The sequence below is a fragment of the Aphelocoma coerulescens genome (assembly GCF_041296385.1).
Source record: "Aphelocoma coerulescens isolate FSJ_1873_10779 chromosome Z unlocalized genomic scaffold, UR_Acoe_1.0 ChrZ, whole genome shotgun sequence".
NCBI classification, from domain to species: Eukaryota; Metazoa; Chordata; class Aves; order Passeriformes; family Corvidae; genus Aphelocoma; species Aphelocoma coerulescens.
Genome location: NW_027184085.1, coordinates 60,021,968 through 60,040,069, shown reverse-complemented (window position 1 = coordinate 60,040,069; position 18,102 = coordinate 60,021,968). Strand labels below are relative to the sequence as shown.

General features: G+C 40.9%; 1 protein-coding gene across 6 annotated transcripts in view; it reads right to left on the bottom strand.

Annotated features, from left to right (window-relative positions):
* Window positions 1-18,102, bottom strand: part of SEMA6A (semaphorin 6A) — a 118,303-nt gene that overhangs the window by 31,471 nt on the left and 68,730 nt on the right. For all 6 annotated transcript variants that reach the window (XM_069000917.1, XM_069000920.1, XM_069000922.1 and 3 more), the window contains 8 exons: window positions 17,263-17,480; window positions 13,657-13,788; window positions 10,207-10,362; window positions 8,626-8,802; window positions 7,777-7,917; window positions 7,608-7,688; window positions 5,634-5,692; window positions 3,814-3,834 (listed from right to left, as the gene is read on the bottom strand). In XM_069000917.1, the coding sequence (XP_068857018.1) occupies window positions 3,814-3,834; window positions 5,634-5,692; window positions 7,608-7,688; window positions 7,777-7,917; window positions 8,626-8,802; window positions 10,207-10,362; window positions 13,657-13,788; window positions 17,263-17,480 (985 nt within the window). The remainder of the gene's footprint in view (window positions 1-3,813; window positions 3,835-5,633; window positions 5,693-7,607; window positions 7,689-7,776; window positions 7,918-8,625; window positions 8,803-10,206; window positions 10,363-13,656; window positions 13,789-17,262; window positions 17,481-18,102) is intronic.

The window sequence follows — 18,102 nt, the reverse complement described above, 5'->3', positions numbered from 1 at the left end:
TTCATTTGGAGTGCTGTAATCAAGTAACAGAGGCAGAGTAAAAGCACTTGGTGTCTACAAGCACAGATAATCATTCAAAAAGGCTGCACTTCTCTAACTATAGCTTGTTCTGAAGTGCACTTGTAAAATGTAGAGAGTTTTTTTTTCAGGTTTAAAACAAAGACAGAGATTCAATACTATCAGTATTTGACAGTTACTCTAATATGCACAAGTCATTAGAATCTCAGAGGTTAAGATATCTGCACGCTATTCTATTAACAGCTATAGCAACCTAATTAGACAATTAGAGGGAAAAGTTAAATCAATACTATAGAGGGACAGAGGACTATGGCTAGGGGGTAATATAAGGGCCCAATTCACTAAGAATTGATGTTTTCAAAGGTAATTGAAGCTGCTTAGAATTTTGCAGAGGTATCTAGCTTAATCTCCTTGTTTAAAGATGTGGCTCTTGCATAATTTCTCTCTGACTTTCTGCATCCAGACCATCAGTCTGCTATCCTCTCCTTGGGTGTCACTTGAGTCACCTGTGTGGACTTTGCACTTGTTTGCAACCGATAATGTGAGACTGCCTTAGGAAGAGAGCCCATGTGCCAAACTTAGGAGGAGGCTGGTGCCAAGAACAGAAAGATTAAGGGCTTGGTTCTCCTTTCATTCACACTGCTAGATTGGCAGTAAGTCTGTTGAAGGAGGGTGATTTATAGTGGAGTAAATGAAGAGAATCAGGCTTATGACTTCTTTTGGAAGTTAGATGACTTTGGATATATTTAGCCCACTGAATCCGACAGAGCTCTGAGCATTCGCTTGGTTGGTATTGTGGTATATCCCAGTGTTCTGAGGCCTCATCTATTATGACATACCATTTACTTTTGCATTAAACTGTGCTCAGTAACATCAAATTAGACCATTCATAACATTTTTGGTTTTCAAGAAAAAGAATTATTCAGACCAGTCACTGTAGTTGGCAAACATGAACATGTTTACTGAGACTGTTTTACTAGCTCATCCTAGAATTTTTGCACTCCTGATGTGGAAGATCAATAGAGGAGACAAGTGGTAGGTGAAAAGAAAGCCCAACTGCAATAATACAAGAATAGGTATTTTAACTAAACCCATAAAAGGAAGAGCTGACTTGCATGGAGACCATGTTATTAGGATGTACCTGAGAGGAGTCAATGAAATAATCTGTAAAAGACTGGGCGTGAATGAGAACCCATGTTAATGCTGGGTCAGTGTTTCTCCATTGCACCTGTCTGTAAGGTCCTACTTTAAAAGCTGGGTTCATTTATGGAGTCTGTCTTTGGCCTTGACATACCTGGACAGTAAAATGTACTCTCTTTTGTTAACTGTGCTCTCTTGGACTTCAGCTTTCATCATTCTGCTGCTCACTTGAGAAACTCTTCTGCTTTCTTGGTCAGATTAAAATATCAGTTTTCACTAAAGTACCTACTAATACTCTAGCTGGCAGGATCCAAACCATAGTTCCACAGCTATAACTCTGCAGACTATGAATTCTCTTAGAAGCAGGAAATCTAGAACATTTCTGGCACATCAGCACTATGCCCAAAGCCACTCTCTTTATCTTTACATTCAGCAGTATGGATTTGATTGTTACTCTTCTTTAATTACTGCTCCGTGCATTGGAAACACAGCAATTTTACAATGAAAGAAAGTATAAACTGTATATGCAGATGAAACTGTCAGTCTTCCATACACTAGAAAGTCTCAACTTGCCTTTGATTTTGTACATTCCCTCCACTGGTTTTCATTACCATACTTTCAAATAAGTTTCACCTGCACATTTTTCATTTCCTGGTAATAAACAGCAAGGGGAATTTGTCTGTATTTTTACAAATGCTGAACAGCATTACTGTCCCTCCAGTTATTTATTCTGCTGTACTGGGTTGTCATTGGTTCGGTCTTACACCTACATATTCTGCAGGCACGAGATGAAAGGATCAAATAAAAGTTCATCACAACTTCACATTAACCTACCTCTTCAGCCCAAAGTGTGGTGAATTTGATCCAGCCCTAATGAACTGCTAGTCTTGTATGGCCTGAAAGCAACTTCACAAGAAAGCTTCCACCCCAGATGGAATTTTGCCATTGATTTCACTGGCAGCAATACCATACATCCTCTTAGCTTGTGAGTACTTGTCTTTGTTCAGGATGTCTGTAAGAAAAGCTATTGCAGTATATGTGGAGGTTTGAATTTAAAGGGATTATTCATTCTGCAGTTATTCCTCATGAAGACATTTATTCTTCACTCCAAGAACCAGTGTAATCCACTTCCAAATGTGCAGAACAAAGTGGTAGAAAGCACTGTGAGCACAGAGTAACAGCTGCCTCATGGGAACCTGCTACTCTAGGCTTGCAGAAATGATCCTCTTCAGGTAATTTAATTTGCTATCTGAATTTGAATGGACAACATAAATGACTCACCCTAGAAGTGACAAGAACCTTCAGGAACTGAGGCATAATCCAGTCTCAAACCACATGGGCAAAAGGCTAATTTTCCTTATCAGAGATCTTTCTGTAACCCAGGGATAGTTCTGCTGCTTTCCCTAAGGTATCTGACTAGCTGCTGTAGCTGTAGTGACACCAGCCTGGACAGCTCATGAGTGGGATGTGAACTACTATCTTGTTTCTCCTGGTGAACAGATAAGATGCATCACCGTACCCAAGTGTTTCTTTGAGCGTTCAGGTGAAGCATGCTCTTAATCACGTCTGCTGGCATGCCATTAAAATAGGCCATATCTGACTTTAATTCAATGGAGACAGTTTTGAGGGAAGACAAGAAAAGAGAGATTAAAAATTTTAGGGACCCAGAGTGCCAAGAATATTTCTCTGCCTGTTTTTAAGGGTTCTTACGCCCCTGAACAACACTGTTTTTACCTGCAACCTTGGAAAAAATTACCAACGATCAGACAGGAACTAGAAAACACAGTGGTGTGAATTTGGTGATAGACTATTATGTAAGATTGTCACAGAGTGAAAAATTTATAGAGGTTTTGGGCTACTCTTTGTAGTAAATAGATAAGAGTAAAAAATATCAAAATGGAGGATTGTTGTTGCTCTCTAAACCTTCTTCTCCTTCTTCTACTACTCCATGTTCTGCATAAAAGTAGTTTGGAATGACTGGATAGAGAATTCCGCAGTTCCTGGCTGTGTTACTGAATAATTGGTAGGAAAGCGAAAATAATGTACGTTTTTAGTAACTATTGGTTAAATTATCTTTAAAAGGTTGTGTAAATCTTGATAATTAGGGACTTCTCTCCTGCTTTCTGTGCTCTATGCTGTACCTGGGTCACGCTAGTGGCTCTGTTCCTCTGATAAGACTTAATATTAACAACTATCCGGCAGCATTGAAACTCCAGGAAAAGTCTCAGTTTATCTTTGAAACTCCCTGCAAGGACTTTTAGAAAATTCTCTCCCATCAGGAGGGATTTGATTTATGGCACAGTTCAGTGTCATAAAATAAAGAGGTAAGACTCAATCCTAGTTGTGATTAGTGAATCGGGCCCTCAAAACCAAGACAAAACAAGTAAAATAGGGCAACAACTATTTGAGTACAGGAACTACTAGCTGACACAAGGATTTGGGGAGAATTTTTAAAAACACTCATAAACTGACCATACACTGTGTAGTAAGACATTTCATGATCAGGTGAAGCAGTTGAAATGTCTATGAACAAAATAAATTGGGAAGAAATATTAAATATAACAAAAGTATGAAAATACTTAAAAGTTTAGTAAAAAGTGATTCCTCCAAAATGGATTTGCTGTCAATAAATAATGAAACTAAGAACTTCCTTACCATTCAGGGCTACGAAGGAATCTGAAAGACAAATAACAGGGGAAAAATCATTATTTCTATCTTGTTTTTTCTTTTAAGTAGTTTGCTGCTACTAACCATTAATGTTTCAGCTGATATTTATAAGTGTGTGAATTTTACACTAAGGACCCAGGCAAAACTAATATTCATACATACCCACAAACAATGTCTGGCTTTGAAAGTGATCATGACCGATTCTGTACAGGAGATATGGGAGTGGGAGGACCAGTGTCCTCCCTGCTTTCCTTGCAAGTCCTAGTCTAAGGCAAGGCATTGCAGGGGATGCAGCCAGCAATGTGAGTCAATGAGGACAAAACTCAGGTGACCCAAGACCACATGAAGTAATAAGATCAGCTGGGTTAGCAGGGAATGAAATCTACCCCTGTGCAGTGTCAAGAGTCAATGCATCATTCAGGGCTAAAGAGGGATTTAAGCAGGGTAGGGGCTTTGTTGCTCTCTGCACAGAAGCAGATCTCTGTCCATGAGCACAATGTGCTGCTCCTGAATAATTTCCTACCCTTCTTTTATATGTAACTGATATCAGCTCCACTCCACTCCTGCCTAACCTATTTGCCCAAGGAGAGCAGAACTGGCTGAAAAGGTCAAAGATACACCAGCTGGGAACTGACCTGATTTTGGTGCTAACCCATTTTGCAGGGGAACAGAGGGGAGGCCTATGTGTACACCTCCTTCAAAAATCTTTTTACACCTCCTTCAAAAATATTTGAGACAGTCTATACTACCCTATCTTAGGACAGAGGCTGAAATCCTTGTACTCCTTCATGCACAGTGATCACAGTAATTAATGGCTCTTGAATAAGGATGCACAAGGCATGAGAAGGCTCTGGCTTTCTCCAGAGCAGCTGGCCCACGCTGTGTCCCATGGCACAGTCTAGCCCTCTGTTATTTTCCTCTGTATTGCAGAAGTAATGACTCTCTCACTGTACGTTGATTCCTCAGCTTCATCTGTTTTATTGCATCAGTGCGAATTACACTGAAAAGAATGAGAGTCTTGATTTCATGAGGTTTATAAATAATATTTGGAGATCAGAATTAAACCAACCTCAGTGAGAGCATTTGTAACAAGAGATGTCCTGAACACAGACATTGGTATTCTTGAAGGCTCAGAAGTCAGCATGCAAAGTTTCTTTGCATGCAGTGCAAGCTATGCACTTTTAAGCATTTCAGTACAAAACTGTAAATGTTTAAAGACCGTGTTTAAACTTTCAGCTCATGCTGTCAGGACTTAAGGTTTACCATTAAAATTTCTTAGGCAATGCCAATAGTACCTGACCCTTAATACCACAAGGTTGTCCAGACTGTATGTAAAATTCCCTAAGACTCACAAACTAAGCAGTTGCCATTTCTTGATCTGGATCCAAAATTGAAAATATATTTCACTGTCTCACAGTGCTGCATAGGAATGTAGTGCAAGTCACAGACTACACCAAGAAACCAAGCCACTTCTGTACATCTATGTAAACAACCCAACCACCATGGCTAATAAAGACAATGACCCCAATTCATTATGCCATTGCTGTAATCAATATCCTCTAGAGCTGAGCTTTTCTCATTATGTAACCACTCTGAAGTCCGGTGTTTGTATAAATCACGTGAACTGGGCTATTTTCCTCAAACATATTTAAACAACCATTTTTCTTCTGAACCTGCATCATTAACTACATTGCTGTCCCTGTTGTGGCTTATGTTGCTACAAAAGAATGACTGAGAGGTACTGGTGATTTGAGGCGTTCAGAAGGATACTGTGACACAAGGTAAACAGAGGTAAAAGCTTTGCTTACTTTGGCAGTCACCCAGGCCATCTGTATTGCCACGTTCTACGTCCTGTTCAAATGCCAGTCTAAATAATAGAAAGAAACAAAACAGTATGAATAACAACAGTCATAGGCATAACCAGAAAGAAATTATCACGTGTTCAATTGAAATAAATCCCTGCTGTGAAACTGGCTATTTCTTTGAAAATTCCACACAAAGGCTGAAAAACTGCAACATACACATTTGAGCTATTCATCACTGCTTAATGTTTTCTTGGCTTCTGATGATACTTTATATTACTACTTTTTAAAAATCCATTGCGTGCCTCATTACCAAGGGAAGAAAAGACTTGAGTTTTTTAAACTGTTAAATATATAATGTTATTGGGAGCAACTGTAACCCTACCTTAACCTGTGCACAACAGACCGTGTGCACTGGCACTTTGGTGGGAGAAGGAAGCAAACCCATGGGGCAGGTACTGTGCTCGAGGAAGACAACCTGCATTTCAGCAATCACTTAGGTATGACACTGGATGAGGCTGCAAGGCGTAAGGTCCATCCCTCAAAAGGTGTTCCCTTTAACACAGGGGGTTCTACTGACAAACACATGTTTTTCTAGCTGACAAGCTCAGCTTATTCTCCTAACCTCTCTCTGTGATTTTGGATAACTATTGAAGCTGTTCTTCCAACTTCCTGTGTGGTCAAAGGTGAATGACAAGAACCTTGGAAAACTTCCAAATACAAGGCCTTGTCTATATTAGTATCCTGCCCTTGAGGCATAATTACCCTTGCAGACAACTCATTCTAACTCTGTGTTCTTAAAACACCTGTTCAACTGTCAGCTACTCCAGGAGGGCACCTAACATCTCTACCTCCTGTTGGCTTGCTTAAAACCTCACCAGGTATCATCACAGCTGATCTGGATCCCCTTCCTAAGCACTGGACAGAACATAAGCTGCCTTGCTCACTTTTTGACTCCGTCACTGCAATGGATGGAGTCTCGATGGATCTATTGATGAAAGTGGGAGCTGCTTTTAAAGGTGAGGTATGGAAGTCCCCTGCAACTTGCCATGGAAGCTGAAGTCTCAAATGCTTTTGGAGTAATAAAAACTGATGTGGACACAGGTGCATTTTAACATTACCCTACCAAATGTCAAATCAGGAACAGCCCACACTTTTGTAGTCAAGCATATACAGACACATACGGCTATAGCATCTCCAGACAAAATAATTTGAATTGAAATAGCAAATTAAGAACAAGACAGAAGCACAGAGATTGTAACTTGTCCATTATATACTGAGGACCTGTACAGAAGCAGGGTTAAGTGGCATCAGATGTGGGACTGGCTGTCAGGGCTCTGTGATGTCTGTGCTACACTTCGACCACTACCATGAGGGAATATAGCTGTATACCTCAGAGTGGGCAGTCATGTGATGTGTCAGAAGTGGCCAAGAAATGTGAGCTTTGAAGTGGGTTTGGTCCCTGTAACCTTCACAGACTTTCATTATCATAAAATAATTAAATTCTACTGTTAAGCAAGGGGAGATCCAGCACTTCTCTAAATCTGTTTTAAGCCCTTACTGTGCTCTGTGATTCCTCTTAGTAATGCACAGTAAATTAGAAGGACTGGTTTTGTTTTCAGTGGACAAATTACTTCAGTAATTTAATTTGGATTCTATTGCCTCTTTAATCAGCTGTGATGGCTCCAGTGCAGGCTGGTCCAGACATATCCATCCAATTCGCTCCTTTCAATAATACGCAGACCTTAATACAGCTCTTTCAATTTCTTCTTCCTCCTCTTTCAGCAGTTACCAATCAGCTGACAGTTCACATCAAAAAAATTTGTGAGACATTTTGGAGGTGAATGCAAATAAGGTAGAAACAAACACTTCCCACATTTTTCCCTCTCTAAAAGCCCCGTGTTTCAAATAGCTTTGCCCAAGACTGCCTGGCACCACTGCCAGAGCTCCACAGCCCGTCCAGCCAGAGCCCTTACTCACTTGGAGCCAAGGACCAGCTGCGTGCACACCCCGCTTTCCTTCACCCATCCGCAGTACGGGTCTCTGGACGCTATGCAGGCCCTTGGGAGAGAAGAGCACAAGCTGGCATTCATGAGTGCTCCAGCTTCCCCCCTGCACAGGCCTCTGACAGCAACCACAAAACACGTACTTTTTGCATTTGCCGTGGCGCTCGCAACGTCCCAGGGGAACCTTGATGACACAGGTGGAGAAGGCAACGTACAGGGCGCTGCTGGGCTTGTCAAGCTGCATGCCCATGATCCGCTTGTCCTCCAAGCCATCATAGCTGCACCTGGTTTGGAGAAAAGTGAGATGTGGTTACGAGTGTGCTCTGCTGGGAAACCAGGGGAAACCTTAATGATCCCCCAGGCTGAAAAAAAATCACAAAAAACTGCCAAATAATCCGCAAGAAAGATAGAATTGAACAAGTCAAGGAAAAAAAACACAAAACAGCCACTAAAAACACTGATAGACATATAAGCTAGTACTAAAAATGCATGGGATAGTTAAGAATTGGAGAGAGACAGCACACCAGACAAGCTTCTGACGGCCCTTCATTTTTGTGTTTATTCTTCTCCAGCACTCAAAGTTGCTGAAATTTCTGCATGATTATGGCTCACTTCAAAGCCCCCTTAGGCATATTTGAGGAAGACTGAAATGTGGAAAATTTCTCTTGGAGAGCAGCTTGCTGCTTGTTGAGTTATTTGGAGAGGAATCAGGGTTTTTTATAGGATTAGAAAATTAATCTTCCTTTCCAGAACTTCACTTTTAATTACCCATCAGCTGCTGCATAGGATGGACTATTTTCTACACATACTGAATAAAAAAATCTTATTGCAATGTAGAGACTGATAAGCAGACATCCCCTCCCTAAACAATTTAAAATTACTCAAAAAACTTGGCTTCTCTAACTACTTCCCTTTCCGCGGGACAAGTTATTCTCTGGGAAATCAGAAGTTCAAAGTCACCCATACAGGAGTACAAAGAATCAGATACACACTTTTCAGGATTGTAAACATTGATCTCCTCCAGGAAAAGGCTGTCATTTAGGAAACCAGTGTTTCCCATCCGTGCCAAGAACTTCAGGATGATTCCCTTCTCTGACCCCAAGAAAACCACAGTGTAGTTCTGATACGGCCCAGCAGCAGAGTCAACAGCAATTTTGGTCAGGCGATATCTAAAATGACAGAGCATTTTCACAGATAAATCACAGAGATAATCACAGAATTGTCATTTATTTAATTCCCTTCTTCACATCAGATAAGTGTATGGTAGACTTCTAGCAACCACAAAACACATTTAAGCACTTCCCCTACCTGACTATAAATCAACACAGACTGTACCAATTTGGCTCTTCAGGTGTTCAGGAATTTTCACGTGTTTGCATGCCCACATGTCCAATAGCTAGATACAGAAGCATCTAGAAGTTCAGAAGTGTCTAGAAGTTCAGAAAGCTGAAGGGGTGCTAAGAGTCTGAGGGCATTCAGGAATTGTCTGTCCAAAAGCCTGGTGATTTCTTCAAACAGGGAGAATCAGCACAGTGAACTGTTTTAAAATTTCAAGCTCTGTCGCGTTAAAAGCAGCTGAACTAGATTCAACTTTTTTTTGTCAGGGAAAGCTGTGTCAGTGCAATAAAACAGTGAGATGCAAAATACCATTTTACCTCACTAAAAATAATCACAAAGCTACCACCAAGCAACTTCAGTGCTGAGGTGATATCAAATCTTGGGATGGCACAATTTATGGAAAACAAGTACTGGTGATTTGGTACCAGTTAGATGGTACTGCCTATCAAGGGAAGCACTGTGGAGCTTGCTGTTCCCTTCTTTGGTTGGAGCTACAGAACCTGACATAAAAACCTGACAGAAAATACATTACTAAAACTAAGTCAGACCCTTCCAGAGCTAACTGCCCAACACAATACCCTTGTTCAGAGGAAGAGATGAAAATACGGCAAAAGTTAGTCACATTATTCTGTTCACAGCTGGACAGTAGATAAGTAGTATAGTGACCACAGCAGAGTGGGAATGTATTTTGATAGGAAGGGGATGGTGTATATAACACTTGCTGATTTATGAGTTTTTGTTCAAATCTGTTATTATTTTTTCTTGTTGCCATAGAAAGTACGGAGACTATGAGATTCCTCCTGCCTGTACGCAAACATTAAAGCTTACCAGTACATAACCTGACAGACATCTACGTATCCTGTGAACATATCCTGGCAGACATGTTTGTATCCTGTGTACTTATTCCTGAGTTGTCTGCTGATCCTTGCCCAAAGTTTTTACAGAGCTGTCTCAAACACTGAGCGATAAGCCAACAGGCGGGTAAAACTTCCCTGCAGAGCATTTCCTGCAACATCCATTTTCAGCATGGTGTGGCTGGAAAGGACTGAGGTCTTTCCTATCTTGAAAGCTGCCCAGGGAGTTCCGCAGCATCTGCTCAGCTCTGTCACCATTCCTAGCTGGATTCAGGCCCAGGATACCAAGGACATTTATAGAGTTGGAGGGTATTTGAAGCAAGGCTATTAGCACAGCTTGACAGCTACAGTGAGGACAAGAGTTCACTTGGTGGTACATACCTGACCATTGTTCTCAGGAACCAGGGTCGATTGACAATGGAAGGTACAGCCTCGTCCATCAGTGGATGTGTTTTGATGAAGTTCAGAGTATCATCTGGGAACTCATTAGATGTTACATATTTTTCTAATGATGTAGAGCCAGCACAGCAACCAGGCCTATGTAAAACAAGAGAGTCAAGCCAGAAAACTTACTTGACATTGAGGGCAAGCTTCCCCTTGTGATGAAGCTCTCATTGAAGTCTGACATGCTTTACAGGAGTTTAACATGGAGGAGGATTGAGAAGTGTGGTGGACTTGTTCAGCCCCTCAAGGGAAGTCTAAAATCCTGCTCTATCATTCAAAAGGACTTCATGTGTCACTTAAGAGCACAGCCATTTTTTCATCAGGAGTGTTACACACAGAGTTTGTAATTTATCCACTCATATGGAACAGAATCACTGCGTGAGTGCATTTGGCTTGATGCTTCCCACTGGCACAGTTCTGATCTGTAACTTTCCTAGCTGACTGCTCTTTCCTGTAATAAAAGCAGTCCCTATAATACAGAAGGAAGTTAATTTTTTTAACAGGTGTGAGAGAATACCACTTTCAGTCATGTCTGATAGAAAACAGACTACTGGAGAAGACAAACCTGATAGCATCCATGTGAACACCAGTTTTACCCTTTGTTGAATTTGGATGAGATGATATAAGAATGGTAGCACCCTGAAGACTTTCACTGAAAAGTTATCTGTCATTCTTTGACAACCTAAATGCAAATCTGCTCACACTATTTCTAAAACCTACCCTGCTCCTCCTAGGTGGTAGCACAATTTTCTTGCCTGGACATGCCATCTCTCAAAGGAAGCAGCAAAACAAGCAAACGTTTTGCTTGTTAATATCGTGTAGGCCATTTTCTCCAATAAAAGGTCCATTTAGTCCCATTTTCTAGAGCACTATGATTCTTCAAACCTTTGAGCCAGTGTGAGATGGGAAGGTGAAAGATGGACCATTCACTCATAAACACACTGCATCATCCAATTTTCATCTACTCTGATGTGGGTAAAGGCACTGACATCAAGAGCAATGTCAACTTGAACAAATACAGGACTGGTCCTATCATCTGTGCTGCTCAGATTTAGATAAATATTCAAGCATAAAGTAACTAAATCTTGTATGGGAAGGTAGCATAGGATTTGAAGGAACTAGCTGTGTCAACAAGTCTGGTCCCACAAGAGCTCAGCAAGGAACATTACATGCAGACAATGTGTGCTCTTGTCTCTTCATATCCAAAACACTTCAGCTTTCTTGTAATTGCACGTAGAACTAGCAATAGATGGACAGAAGGAGAAACCAAGGACATCACTGGTTTCCTAGGTCCTTGCAAGGGCATTGACCCATCAGGCAACATTCCCAGAGAACCCGAGGGAGCAGCCTGCACCTTTTGGCACCGTGGTGTCTACAGTTTCTGTGTATCTAATCTGGAGGCCTATTTACTCCTAAATCCTAATAGCATGATTGGATTAATCCTGTTTTAATCTCAAAACTGGTTTAGTCGAGTCAACATAAATCCAAGCAAACCCTGCTGTCTGGCCAAACAGGGAAGCAGCACCCCTGAAGGGCTCTGGTAGGTTTCTGAGAAATGTTAGGATCAACAGGGGCAGTAATGTTTCTGGACCATACTGAGATATCCAAATAAGAATGACCTTATATCAAAGGTGCCTGTCATGTACTTCACTGTGAGTTAGAAGAAATGATTATTTCTATTAAGCAGATTGATGGCCAAATGTTACGTGAAACACTGTCCACTATTCATTTCCCATTGTCTCCTTCAGGCTCAGGAAGAACAATATTATCCCATCTTCATTGTAATAGTTAACCTGCTGCTGGCTCATCCCAAACTCACAATGCAACTTTCTCTTCCTCTTTCCCACTGAAAGTGATTTCGCCTTATTCTTTTCCCCTTCCCAGCCAATATATCTCAGTAAGGTCCAAACAAATGACTTTGGAGCCCTTATGCAGCTTTGCACTCCCAAGGCAGGCTATTGTGTCAACAACTTGTTTGAAACACAAAATGAAGAAGAAAATCCTGCAACACTGCTAGAAGCTGCATTACTAAGGCTTAGACTGAAAACAGACACAGAATTTACCAGATTTCACAGTCATCTCTAGGCTCTTCTCTTGAGTGACAGCTTCAGAATAAAGACAGCACAGGGATTCTACACTTGGTAAATCCAAAACATGATGGGCCAAATTCGGATTAGGCAGAAGCTCAGTGTCCACCATGGCTCTTCATAGAATCATAGGATATCCTGAGCTGGAACCAACCCATAACGATCACTGAAGTCCAGCTCCAGCCCCTGCACAGGACACCCCAAGAATCACACCATGTGCCATGAGTGTTTTCCAAAAGCCTCTTGAGCTCCATCAGGCTTGATGCTGTGATCACTTCCCTGGGGAGCCTGTTCCAGTGCCCAGCCACCCTCCGGGTGAAGAACCTTCTTCTAATGTCTGACCTAAACCTCCCCTGACACAACTTCTGGCCATTCCCTTGGGCCCTGTCACTGGTCTCCACAGAGAAAAGATCAGTGTGTGCCCCTCCTCTTCCCCTCATGAGGAAGTTGTAGATTGTGATGAGGTTGTAGATTGTGACTCCTCCAGGCAAGCCAGGCAACCTCAGCCACTCTTCACATGGTTTCTGCTCTACGCCCTTCATCATCTTTGTAGCCCTCTTTTGGATGCCTCCTAATACCTTTAGATCCTTCTTATATTGTGGTGCTCAACAATGCACAGAGTACTTCAGATGTTTTTTGCTTTTGAAATTATTGAAGATATTGCAAGCAATGTAAAACATGCATTAAAGTGGTAAAGCTTAACTGAGATAAATGAATTTATCTATATACATATCAATATCTCAGAGCAAAATACCATTGGTGTAAATAAGTTAAAAAGTGTCTGTCAACAGCAACTTGTATGAAATGATACTTGTAAGAAATATGAAGAGTGTAGTAGAGGAGATGCATGCAAACACATGGAAGCAGGGAAAACAACTCATAGGAGGAATGAGGTAAACTGAACCTCCAGTTTGGTGGAATGCTATTTTTTTCTCTCCATAATGCATCCACTGTGGCATTTAAACTGCATGTTAATCATAGAACAGCAAACTGCAGAACTGGTGCAGGTTTTGTAATGAGATATGTCCATTACTGAACCAATTTGCAACATGTGTAACTCACACCACTCTTAAGTGATTACTCTGACCAAGTGGAAGCTGGCCTGATTTATGTTACACAAATCTCATTTAAGTGGAAAAAGTCTCAACTGCATAGTTTAGATCCAAATTCAATTCAACTTTTACTTTACTGCTGTAACATGTATGATTGTATCTGCACCTTACAAGGCTGTTCAAATTATCAAAAAAACTCTGTAGCCTGCATAAAGGAACAGAACAGTATCACTATACATGAAACATACCTGGGCTTGGGCACTCGTTCATCTGGAACTGGTGTCCATGTGGAATCTGGAGACTTTTGTTCTTTAAACCTCCCAGTAAACACATTGGCAATGTCAAGCATGTCATAGGCACAGACTGCAGAGCCAGGGATGCTGCAAAGTGACATTTCCCAGAAATTGTTACTCATTCTGCAGTTATGCATAAAACCTTGAGTGAAAAATATGCTCTGTAGAAGTCTTCCTGTCACAGGTTACTCAATTCTGAACTCTGAATCTGGTACTGACAGGAAAAGCCCCATGGAAAAGCCGGAATACCAATCAGCAGGCAGCTCCTGCCAAGAGAATTTAATTCAAGGCCTCTACAGAAAGAAGTAATTGCAATAATCTTGAAGAAGGGAAAGAATCTGTGAAACTCTGGTTATCACTGGCAACGCATGAGGAATAATGGCCAGTCTCATTCAGAACCCATTACTTGGAAATTCTAAGTCACAACATCTCTCAGTACCAACTCTTGTAGTCCCTGCCATGCCTCAAAACCACACCGCAGACAGTTCAGAAGTTGGTTCTAATCAAACTGGAAGTGTGCTGCAATGTGCCATTGACCTGGCTTTTACATGTAATTTGTTCATGCTCCCACAGCCTGACATCCACAAAGGGTTCCCAGTGAAAAGGAGTTAACTATGCTCAGGAATTTGCTCTACTCAATGAAATGTAAAGAGCTTATAGAAACAAATTTGATGTTTATTTTAAGATCATAGCATTGCAAATTTCAACTTTTTGAATACTTGCATGCAACTGCATGACAGCATTGTCCAAACATAGCTATATTCTTACCTACATACTTTCTGAAAGGCTTATGGGTTTACCATGGTCAGTTGCTTGGAAGCATGAAATATTCATTTATCACCCTTTCCTTTTTTTTTGTACATGAACTACTGTATTTGTGTCTGACTTCCATCACTTAATTTTATTGGGTAAATAGCATGAACCCAGCTGGCTGAGGCTTTCAATACTGCTCTTAGCTAGTAGGTTATTACACATCGAAGAAAAAATGTAGGAACTATAATACTGTTACAGAGGATTAAGCTAAACTCCTAAAGGTATATAAATTGATAAAAAACAACCCTCTGAATAGTAAAAAATTTCAAAATGCTTTTTACTGAAGAAAAAAAACAAGTAGGGAGATAGTACAGTAGTCTTACTTTGATCTCCACAGGTTTGTCTTTTTATATGGAAGGAAACTTTAAAGCTCTTTATTAATTGATACTACACAGCAGGAGTTTTAAAAGGAGGCAGCCATACTTATGTTGATATAAAAGATGGTCAAGGATTTATTTGGCCACACAGAGGACCTCTAGAAGACAGCTCAAGATCCACTCCAGCTAGAAAATTTTGCACATTGCTGAATTAAGTCCTAAAGAAAAAAAAAAAAAACCCATAAAATCTTGGGGTGTGTTACACACAACTGAAAGTGCTGACACCCATGCTCAACACACAACTACACATTGATGGAGGCATTGCCATGGTGAAAGGACTGCAACATCTTTTACTCTGGAGGGTGGCAGATTTCAGGAAGGAGCACTGTGGGTCACAGCCAAGGAGGTCCAAGCCACCTCTGAACTACTGGACTAAAGCTCATCACTAGCTTCTGCCCAAGTGACCTCTGATGAGACTGAGGAATCTCTTCCACTTCACTCTAAAAGGAAATTTTGTTCCAGAGACCAAAGGTATTTCTTGCAACTTTACTTTAGTGGAGGAGGAATGGGAGAGATGGTTCCATGTCAGAAGTAGGTTTCATAGAACTACAGAATCACAGAACATCCTGAATTGGAAGTGACTCACAAGGGTCACTGAAGTCCAGCTTTTCCTGCACAGGACACCCGAAGAATCACACCATGTGCCTGAGAGCATTGTCCAGATGGTCCTTGATCTCTGTCAGGCTTGGTCCTGTGATTACTTTCCTGGGGAGCCTGTTTAGTGCCCAAATACCCTCTGGGTGAAGAACCTTTTCCTAATATCAAAACTAAACCTCTATGACTCAGCTTCCTTGAGTCCTCCTAGAGGTCACCAGAGAGCAGAGATTAGTTCCTGCCCCTCCTCTTCACCTCATGAGGAAGCTCAGAACTGCTGTGAGGTCTTCCCTCAGTCTTATCTTCTCCAGGCTGAACAAACCAAGTGGCCTCATTCACTCCTCATATGACTTCCCCTCAAGCCCTTCACCATCTTTGTAGCTTCCCTTTGGATGCTCTCCAATACCTTCAGATCCTTCTAATGTTATGGCACCCAAAACTGCCCCCAGCACTTGAGGTGAGGCCACCCCAATGCAGAGCACAGCGGGACAATCCCCTCCCTTGCCCAGCTGGCGATGCTGGGCCTGATGCCCCCCAGGACACACTTGGCCCTCCTGGCTGCCAGGTCTGCTAATAAGCTGTCTCCAAGAAGATATGCCTTCCTGCCATCTTCAGCGTCTGGCAAAACCTTAAGCCTACAAAATAGTATTTTTCTTTTTACACCAAGTACTTAGATTTTAAAATGCTTAAGGAAAAGAATTATTCATGACACACCACAGGAAATACTAGCAGAGTGGGAGGACAATCTCAATTTTGAGATAATTGTGAGACACAATCTATTTTCTGATGTTGCATCTCTATTTGTTCACCTGTTTTTACTATGCCAGATTGCATGAAAAGAGATCATTTTAATTTAAGCCTGTATTCCCTATTGGTGGCATAATTATTCCATTGCAGTTCCTATTGTTTTGATGTCAAAAGCAGTGATTATAGATTACAGGCCCAGGCTTACTCTCATCTGAAGTCAGTCCTGGCTTTGACCAGAGGTGGCAAGGGTACAGCAAAACTAAATGAATTTCATCAATAAAATTCCTCTTTCAGCTCAAATGTTACTCTGTGAAACTGCGATATATTTTGTAATTAGAATGCTACTATTTTTTAAATTTCTCTGGGAGTTCACAATAATTAGATACAGTTATTCTTCTAATAAATTCCAGAGAAACATGCTATAAAAGTGTAAATGTAATAAAATCTTTACAGATGAATGGACACTTTTGGATAACCATGCAAACAATGAAATAGGTGTTCTGGGGACCCTCCTTTCCAGCCAGCAAGACCTTGGTTCTCCTGGGAGAGTCAGGGGGCAGCAGGGTCAATGCAGGGTCAAGGATCAAGCAAGAGTCACCAGGGATGCATGAAATAAAGAGAATGAGACAGCATGGTTCTTGGAGGTTTAGGTATAAACAGGACAGACTCAGTCCTTTCTTTCTGAGGAAAAAATACCGTATTTTCTCTTTGGAATAATACTTTGCAAGTTACAAGCTGCAACACTTCTTGGTGGCTAGTGTGAACTATTCCCATAAAGAAAAATATGTCTGAGGAATGTGTCCAGATAGTAAATGAGTGAAAGCTGCTCTAAGTCATCAGGTATGAAATGCAGTAAGCAATACCAGGGTACATTGAAATTAAACACAAACTATCGGTAAGCACAGAGTACATAAAAATTACATTGTATGAGCAATCACTTCTCGTGCTTGCGTAAAGTAAAAAGAAAGTGCAATGGAAAGCAAAACACAAAGGTAAAAGGTAGAAGGTTAAAGGTTATTGTGACTATTACCTATTATATGGAGTAGAGAATGTTGCTAAAACAACATCCCGGCCATTGAAATGGATAACATCTGTAACTGACTGCAGTATGTTAAAGTAGAAGTGTGAGTCGCCAGGAACTGAGCAGTTCAACCGAGCCTTGAGAAAGGAAGTCCACTGTTTTTCCAGCACTCGCTGAGATCCTCCCATGTCATTTTTGCAAACCTGGGCCACCCTCGGGAAAACGACCTGGAAGGAATAGAGCAAAAATAATGGAGAAAATTAAGTGTTTGCTTGAACTAAAGACTTTGTTGGAATACTGCTTTTAAAACACTTGGAATAACACAGCAAGGTGCTTAATTTAATACCACTTTTCTATAATCTGTGACAAATACGAAACAGAAAAATTAGGCTTTGGAACAGTGTGCTACGAAAGATAAGACTGTGGCATTTACTATACAGCCATAAATCCTTCAGGAGATCTGTTCTCAACCCATATAAAACTTATTTCCATACAGACTGCTTAGCTTTCTATTTCCCCAAACAAAAGCACATTTCATATTCACAATCCCTGCAACCCACACTGCTGCTCAGATTCTTGTGTTTTCAGCACTTAAAAACTATGCAAATCTTGCTCGGCTTTTATTCCTGCTCTTCACCTTCGTGACCTTGGTCAGCTTTTCTGACTGCTTAGTCAGAGAGCTATTGTGAAATTAGCAAAAATGCAGAAAGCGTTTAATTATTCTTTGCAGAATGGCAGAGAACAAAATTCCTACCCATGTTTACTCAGCACTCTAATTCATATTTCTTACATAAAAATTTCTTCCTGCTTTGGAATCCATTTTTAACAATTATCTACTATGCTGAACTA